This window comes from Eptesicus fuscus, chromosome 12, assembly GCF_027574615.1.
Source record: "Eptesicus fuscus isolate TK198812 chromosome 12, DD_ASM_mEF_20220401, whole genome shotgun sequence".
NCBI lineage: Eukaryota > Metazoa > Chordata > Mammalia > Chiroptera > Vespertilionidae > Eptesicus > Eptesicus fuscus.
Window position 1 is genome coordinate 160186 of NC_072484.1, and position 8320 is coordinate 168505.

Sequence of the window (8320 nt, forward strand, 5' to 3'; positions counted from 1 at the left end):
AAGCCGGCCCTGCCAAGTCCCCCTCTCACCAGTTCCAAAGGTGAAACTACCCTCTGGTTTGGCACCAGAAGTTCAGGCCTCCCCCACAGACTCCTGGAGGCCCGGAGATGAAGCCATGGGTCAGTCACTGCCGGTGCAGAGCAAAACCCACCCCAGCTGCCGCCCGTTCAGCCCCCCAGACCTAAGGAGGGCACAGGGTCCTGCCAGCAGCACAGCTGGGGCCTCTGATTTCAAGCAAAGGAGAGACTGTGAGGGAGAGAGCCCCAGGACACAGGCCCCGGCGGGGCCCTCAGCATCCAGCAGTCCAGACAGGTACACAGGGCCGCTTCCCGAATGACTGACAGAGCAGCCTGCCGTGGCCCCGCCGCATCCCGCAGCCCCGGCCGGCTCTGCACACGTGGCCCCGCGGCTGCAGCGCATTGGTTCACGGAGCGTCTGGAGGGAAAGGCTCCTTGAGGGCTGGAGGGACGTGGACACGGGGGACCTGGAGGCGGCACCAGTGACTCTCGGGCAAGTCCATGTCAGCAGCTCCCAGCTCTGGGCCAGTCCCACTGCCCTCACGCAGACCACACACAGCTCAGGGCCCTCAGGCTGCACCCACGGCTGTGCCGCCTCCAGGTGTGCCCGCCAGGGCCCGCGGGTGCAGCAGAGGGGAGGCATGGAGTCCCATGGGTCGTGGGTGTGGCCGTGAGCTCTGGCCAGGCTCACTCACTGGTGAGTTCTTTCACATGCTTCCCCCACCCCGGAGGAGTGGGTTAGTGTGACTGGGGCCATGGGGCAGCCCTGAGCAACGGGTCCCATGATGTCGCCAGGCCCTTGGGGTCACAGGGAAGCTCCCAGAGTCTGGTGCCGCTCAGGGGGCAGGTTGTCCATCAGCCTAGAGCGCAGTGACCTGGGTGAGCTCCGTGTTGGGTGTAGACGGGCTCTGCGGGCTGACGGGCACCAGGGGCAGGTCCACGCCTAGTCATGCCGGCCTCGGCACCGTCTCTGAGGTCTTGCGGGCGAGGGCCGCACCCCTGGCCGCGCTGCGCACGCGGTCCGACCCCGGCCCCTCCCGGCGCGGTGCGGACGCGCAGCAGAACCGGCGGAAGCAGGCCTTGAAGTTCTCGTCGAGGAAGGCGTAGAGGACGGGGTTGAGGCAGCTGTTGACGTAGCCGAGGGCCGTGCAGAAACGTAGGACGGCCACCGCCGTCTCACTGCCCGGCTGCACGCCCAGTCCTTGGACCAGCACGAAGACCTGGACAGGCGCCCAGCAGCCCACGAACACCGCCACCACCACCAGCACCAGCCGCGTGATGCGCCGCAGGTTCCGGTCCTTCTCTCGGGAGCCCGAGAGCAGGCGGACACCCCGCAGCCGCCGGATCATGAGGCTGTAGCAGACGGAGATGATGAGCACGGGGATGAGGAAGGAGAAGAGGAAGACGCAGACAGCAAACAGGGGGCCCCAGTAGTCCTGTGGGGTGGGGATCTCCACCAGACACTCAATCTCTGCAGGGAGAGAAGCAGGGTCAGGGGGAGCCAGGGAACATGGCCCTGGGGAGGAGGGACCCCCCGACTGACCTTCATCCTCAACCTGTGCCGAGCCCATGATGGCCACCGGGATGCCGACGACAGAGGCCAGGGCCCAGATGGCCACATTGACAGCCTGGGCCTTGCTGGACGTCCGGACATCGAGGGCGCGGATGGGGTGGCAGATGGCTACGTAACGATCCACGCTCATGGCGGTCAGCGTGAAGGTGCTGGTGAACATGTTGTAATAGTCGATGGCAATGACCATCTTGCACAGGGCGTTCCCGAATGGCCAGAAGCCCAGCAGCACGTCTGTGCCCTGGAAGGGCAGTGTCAGCAACACCAAGGTGTCTGCCAGGGCCAGGTTGAAGATGTAAATGTTGGTAGCTGTCTTCATCTTGGTGTGTCTGCAGGGGGCACCGGGAGGGCAAAGGACAGCTTCATTTGGCCACTGGCTAGACCTGGGAGCACAGCCACCAGGAGGGCACCCACTCTGAGGCCCTTGTTAAACGCAGGCTCCTGGGCACTGAGCCTGGGGCCAACAGTGTAATAAGCTTCAAGTCCTCCTGGCACACAAGAGGGTCCACACCTAGGACAGGTCTGCGGGGAAGGGGGGGTGAGGGCAGCAGAGCACACCTGACATTGCATGGAGAGAAGGGTAGGATTGTGAGCAAAAGAGCCGTGCTCCTCCCTTGGAGTTCCCCCCAGACCCTTTGTGGATGAAATCCCGTCCCTGCAGCTGCCAGAGTTCTCCAGCCTCCCAGACCACATTGTTGTCCAGCCATCAAGACAGGAAATGGCAACTGTGATGGGAGGGGTGCTAATGAGGTCTGATGGTATCCAAGCTACTGGAATAGGGCTGGGGAAACTGTGGGTGTTTCAGAAATATTTGTTGAATGAAGTAATAGTTGTGACAGTGGTGGTGGAGGTCATGTGATGGAAGTAGCAGTGGAGGTGGAGGCAGCGGGGGAGGTGGAGGTGGCAGTGGAGATGGAGGCGGCAATGGCAGTGGGAGCGGAGGTGGTGTGGAGGGGGGAGGTGGAGGTGGTGATGGAGGTGGAGGTGGTGATGGAGGTGGAGGTGGTGATGGAGGTGGAGGTGGAGGCGGTGATGGAGGTGGAGGTGGAGGTGAAGGTGGTGATGGAGGTGGAGGTGGTGATGAAGGTGGAGGTGGTGATGGAGGTGGAGGTGGAGGCGGTGATGGAGGTGGAGGTGGAGGTGGAGGTGGTGATGGAGGTGGAGGTGGTGATGAAGGTGGAGGAGGTGATGGAGGTGTTGATGGAGGTGAAGGTGGTGATGGAGGTGGAGGTGGTGATGGAGGTGGAGGTGGAGGTGGAGGTGGTGATGGAAGTGTTGATGGAGGTGAAGGTGGTGATGGAGGTGAAGGTGGTGATGGAGGTGAAGGTGGTGATGGAGGTGAAGGTGGTCATGGAGGTGGAGGTGGTGATGGAGGTGGAGGTGGTGATGGAGGTGGAAGTGGTGATGGAGGTGGAGGTGGTGATGAAGGTGGAGGTGGTGATGGAGGTGGAGGTGGAGGCGGTGATGGAGGTGGAGGTGGAGGTGGAGGTGGTGATGGAGGTGGAGGTGGTGATGAAGGTGGAGGAGGTGATGGGGGTGTTGATGGAGGTGAAGGTGGTGATGGAGGTGGAGGTGGTGATGGAGGTGGAGGTGGAGGTGGAGGTGGTGATGGAAGTGTTGATGGAGGTGAAGGTGGTGATGGAGGTGAAGGTGGTGATGGAGGTGAAGGTGGTGATGGAGGTGAAGGTGGTGATGGAGGTGGAGGTGGTGATGGAGGTGGAGGTGGTGATGGAGGTGGAAGTGGTGATGGAGGTGGAGGTGGTGATGGAGGTGGAGGTGATGGAGGTGGAGGTGGAGGTGAAGGTGGTGATGGAGGTGGAGGTGGTGATGAAGGTGGAGGTGGTGATGGAGGTGGAGGTGGTGATGGAGGTGAAGGTGGTGATTGAGGTGGAGGTGATGGAGGTGAAGGTGGTGATGGAGGTGAAGGTGGTGATGGAGGTGGAGGTGGTGATGGAGGTGGAGGTGATGGAGGTGGAGGTGGAGGTGAAGGTGGTGATGGAGGTGGAGGTGATGGAGGTGGAGGTGGAGGTGAAGGTGGTGATGGAGGTAGAGGTGATGGAGGTGAAAGTGGTGATGGAGGTGAAGGTGGTGATGGAGGTGGAGGTGGTGATGGAGGTGGAGGTGATGGAGGTGGAGGTGGAGGTGGAGGTGGTGATGGAGGTGGAGGTGATGGAGGTGGAGGTGGAGGTGAAGGTGGTGATGGAGGTGGAGGTGATGGAGGTGAAAGTGGTGATGGAGGTGAAGGTGGTGATGGAGGTGGAGGTGGTGATGAAGGTGGAGGTGGTGATGGAGGTGGAGGTGGTGATGGAGGTGAAGGTGGTGATTGAGGTGGAGGTGATGGAGGTGGAGGTGGTGATGGAGGTGAAGGTGGTGATGGAGGTGGAGGTGGTGATGGAGGTGGAGGTGGAGGTGAAGGTGGTGATGGAGGTGGAGGTGATGGAGGTGGAGGTGAAGGTGGTGATGGAGGTGGAGGTGATGGAGGTGAAAGTGGTGATGGAGGTGAAGGTGGTGATGGAGGTGGAGGTGGTGATGGAGGTGGAGGTGATGGAGGTGGAGGTGGAGGTGAAGGTGGTGATGGAGGTGGAGGTGATGGAGGTGAAAGTGGTGATGGAGGTGAAGGTGGTGATGGAGGTGGAGGTGGTGATGAAGGTGGAGGTGGTGATGGAGGTGGAGGTGGTGATGGAGGTGAAGGTGGTGATGGAGGTGGAGGTGGTGATGGAGGTGGAGGTGATGGAGGTGGAGGTGGAGGTGAAGGTGGTGATGGAGGTGGAGGTGGTGATGAAGGTGGAGGTGGTGATGGAGGTGGAGGTGGTGATGGAGGTGAAGGTGGTGATTGAGGTGGAGGTGATGGAGGTGAAGGTGGTGATGGAGGTGAAGGTGGTGATGGAGGTGGAGGTGGTGATGGAGGTGGAGGTGATGGAGGTGGAGGTGGAGGTGAAGGTGGTGATGGAGGTGGAGGTGATGGAGGTGGAGGTGGAGGTGAAGGTGGTGATGGAGGTAGAGGTGATGGAGGTGAAAGTGGTGATGGAGGTGAAGGTGGTGATGGAGGTGGAGGTGGTGATGGAGGTGGAGGTGATGGAGGTGGAGGTGGAGGTGGAGGTGGTGATGGAGGTGGAGGTGATGGAGGTGGAGGTGGAGGTGAAGGTGGTGATGGAGGTGGAGGTGATGGAGGTGAAAGTGGTGATGGAGGTGAAGGTGGTGATGGAGGTGGAGGTGGTGATGAAGGTGGAGGTGGTGATGGAGGTGGAGGTGGTGATGGAGGTGAAGGTGGTGATGGAGGTGGAGGTGGTGATGGAGGTGGAGGTGGAGGCGGTGATGGAGGTGGAGGCAGTGATTGAGGTGGATTTGGTGATGGAGGTGGAGGTGGAGGTAGTGATGGTGTTGAGGTGAGAGTGTTCCATGTCAGTTCCACTGCCACAAGGGAATACGAGGTTTACTCTTGTCTCTTAAAGGGGGATTGAGAATAAGCACTGAAGCCTTCATGACCAAATAGCAACAGCATAACAATGATGAAGGCAAAGTCCTGTGCCAAGCTCTTCACATTGATTTTATCATATTTAAGTTTCCAAAAGTGCTATTTTTGTTGCCCCCTCTATGCAGGAGGACACGCAGGATCACAGGATTTAAGTGGCCTTCTGAAGACCACAGAGCCAGTGAGCAGCAGAGAGGGCCAGGGGGTTGAGAAGAGCAGCCACGGACAGGAGAGAAAATGTGCCAAAGACACACGAGTTACAGGGCTGTAACCCAGAACACAAAGACCCAACACTCAGCCGTAAGAATGGACAAGTGGGTGAGGGATGGGCCAGACACCTTGCTAGAACCGCACCAAAGACGACATACACAGTGAAAACGCAAATGGAAAGATGCTCCGCGTCCTAGTCATCAGGGAAATGGAAACTGAACAATGAGATTCCACTGCACACCTATCAGAGCGGCCAAAATCCAGAGCACCGACAACACCAAGTGCTGGCGAGGACGTGGAGCGGCGCGAACTCTCCTGCACTGCTGGTGGGAACGCAGCTGGTGCAGCCACTTTGGAAGACAGCGTGGTGGTCTCTGACAACCTGAACAGACTCGTGGGACCCAGCAGTCACGCTCCCTGGTGTTTACCCAAAGGAGCTGAGAGCTGATGTCCACACAAAACCTGCACACAGACGTTTACAGCAGCTTTGTTCTTCATTGACAGAATGGGAAGCAACTAAGAAGTACTTGAGTGAGTGGATGGATAAATAAACTGTGGTTCATCCGACAGTGGGATGTTATTCAGCACTAAAAAGGAATAGCTGCCCGGGCCGGGTAGCTCAGCTGGTTAGAGCATCAGCCAAGGCTGCAGGTTCCATCCCCACTCAGGGCATATACAGGAATCAACCAATGAGCGCATCGATAGGTGGAGCAACAAGTCCATGTCTCTCCTCTCTCTCTCTCTCTCTCACACACACACACACACACACACACACACACACACACATATTAATAAATAAAAAATAAACAAATGAGCTGACAGGCCATGAAGAGACAGGGAGGAACTGAAATGCATGATTGAGTGGAAGAAGCCAATCTGAAAGGCTGTGCGACATCTGGAAAAGGCAGCGCTGTGGAGACGTAAAGACCATGGTGGCCAGGGGCTGGGGGGAGGGAGGGGGAGGGGGGCAGAGGATTTTAGGGCCGTGAAACTACTCTGTGTGGTACTATGACGGTGGGCACATGCCATTACACGTTGTCCAGCCCCACAGAACGTACAACCCCGAGGGTGACCCCCGTGCACACCGTGGGCTCTGGGTGATGATGATGCGTCAAAATGTGTTCATCAATTGTACAGACGGGACTATTCTGGTGGGAACTCTGGCCACGGAGAAGACTGTGCATGTGTAGAGTGGGGAGTATGCGAGAAATCTCTGTACCTTCCTCTCGATTTTGCTGTGAACCTAAAACTGCTCTTAAAAAGTCGTCTTTTAAAGAGACAGACTTGGAACAGTGGTCAGTCCTGGGAAGGGGGCAGCTCTTCCTCCCATTCCCTTGTCGGAGCCTGCACACCACACACACCAACATAAGAGCATGTGCATTGCACACTCAGTTACATGTACATGTGTGCACACTTGGACATACATGTGAGTACTTGCACACGTTTCTATATACTAGCACATATGTGTGTCCACTTGCACATGTAAGTGCACACACGCGTGTACACCTACATCATTGGGCATGCATGTACACAGTGGTACATTCCTTTACCTAGTCACATTTGTGCACACGTGTACATGTTAACCTGTTATGTGTGCACACACAGGTACACTATATGACACACACTCTAATACATGCACACTCACGTGTGTATGCATATGCTCACATATGTGTACACACATCTGTCCTCCCATGCTGTCCCCATATGGTCCCCATCCTGTCCTTGCATGCTATCCCCCCACATGTCCCCACACTCTCCCATGCTGTACCTCCACGGCCCCCACACCCTCCCCGGCACTGTCCCTGTGATGTGTAGGGACCTCATAGCCTGGCCATCCCTCTGGGCCCCACAAGCTTCCTCATTCTGAGCACACAGATGCTGGAGCCGCCCAGCGCAGGCATGCACAGGAGCCTGGGAGGGACTAGCAAGCGCTCCTCTCAGGGTCACTGCAGGGCCCATGAGCCCTCATGGCTGGGAGCACCGTCTGTCAGGAGTCAGGGGACACTGTCTGGGGCACACCAAGGCTGGTCCCTCGCCTCCCTCTCTCCCCAGCCCAGGGCCCCTCCCCTAGGAGCTGTGCATCAGGTCGGGACCAACCACACTCCACGGCAGGACAGCCAGCCACCAGCCAGGCCACCCAGCACAGCCCGCCTCCTCTCCCGGCAGCTGCATGGGGCTCACCAGGCGGGGACTTTGGCGGGGCCCAGCTTACCTGAGGATGACATACATGACGAGGCAGTTCCCCAGCAGCCCCCCGACACACACAGCCAAGTAGAGCCCCACGATGGTGACCTTGAGCCCGAGGGGCAGGAAGGCCCCGTGGCTGACATTGAGGAGCAGGTCAGGGGACAGCAGGCTGTGGTTGGGGCTCATGAAGCCGTCCTGCAGGTCACTGCCGTCGACCTCCCCGGGCGGGGTGGGGAACAGGCACTCCATGCTGCCGCCCTGCCTGCGCAGCCACTCGGTACCTGGGAGGCACAGGGACACGTGACCACAGCGCCTGACGCCCGCCCAGCTGAGGCCTCCAGCACCATGCGCATGGCCCAGCAGGCACGTGAGTCCCCCCGTGGGCAGCCACAGTCCCAGAGGTACATGCTTGCCCACAGGGACACAGGCCCACACATGTGCACACACAGGGACACACAAAGCACAGAGCCATGCCTGCCAACACAGGGACACACAAGCACACAAATGTGCATACACATATGCAGACATGAAGCACAGACAGGGACACACAGAGAACATGTTTGCACACACAGGCACAGTTTCGTGTGGTCTGCAGACCCCCACATGGGATGTGTGGGTATAGGTACACACCAGGACATGATTCCCCCACAGGAACTCCTGCACATGTAGCTGCCCCGTGTGCTCACAGGCACGGGGACACATGGGCGCGCGAGCGCGAGCGCGCACACACACACACACACACACACACACACACACACACACACACACAGATGCCCAAGCCTGCCTTCCTGCGCACACAGGCACAAAAGGGACCAGACATGCCCAGGAATACCTGAGACAAGGACACAGGGGGCACGAGCACAG

General features: G+C 58.7%; 1 protein-coding gene across 2 annotated transcripts; it reads right to left on the bottom strand.

Moving 5' to 3' along the window:
- Positions 1 to 914: 914 nt before the first annotated feature.
- Positions 915 to 7705, bottom strand: OPRL1 (opioid related nociceptin receptor 1). Of its 2 annotated transcripts, none has more exons than XM_054724087.1 (3): positions 7497 to 7705; positions 1561 to 1916; positions 915 to 1488 (listed from the first exon to the last, which is right to left on the bottom strand). In XM_054724087.1, exons 1-3 carry the CDS (start codon positions 7703 to 7705, stop codon positions 965 to 967), a joined length of 1089 nt encoding a protein of 362 aa, XP_054580062.1. In that variant the 3' UTR covers positions 915 to 964. The 2 variants fall into 2 exon arrangements, with proteins under 2 accessions (XP_054580062.1, XP_008155375.1); XM_008157153.3 differs by having other exon boundaries at positions 7482 to 7705.
- Positions 7706 to 8320: the final 615 nt, after the last annotated feature.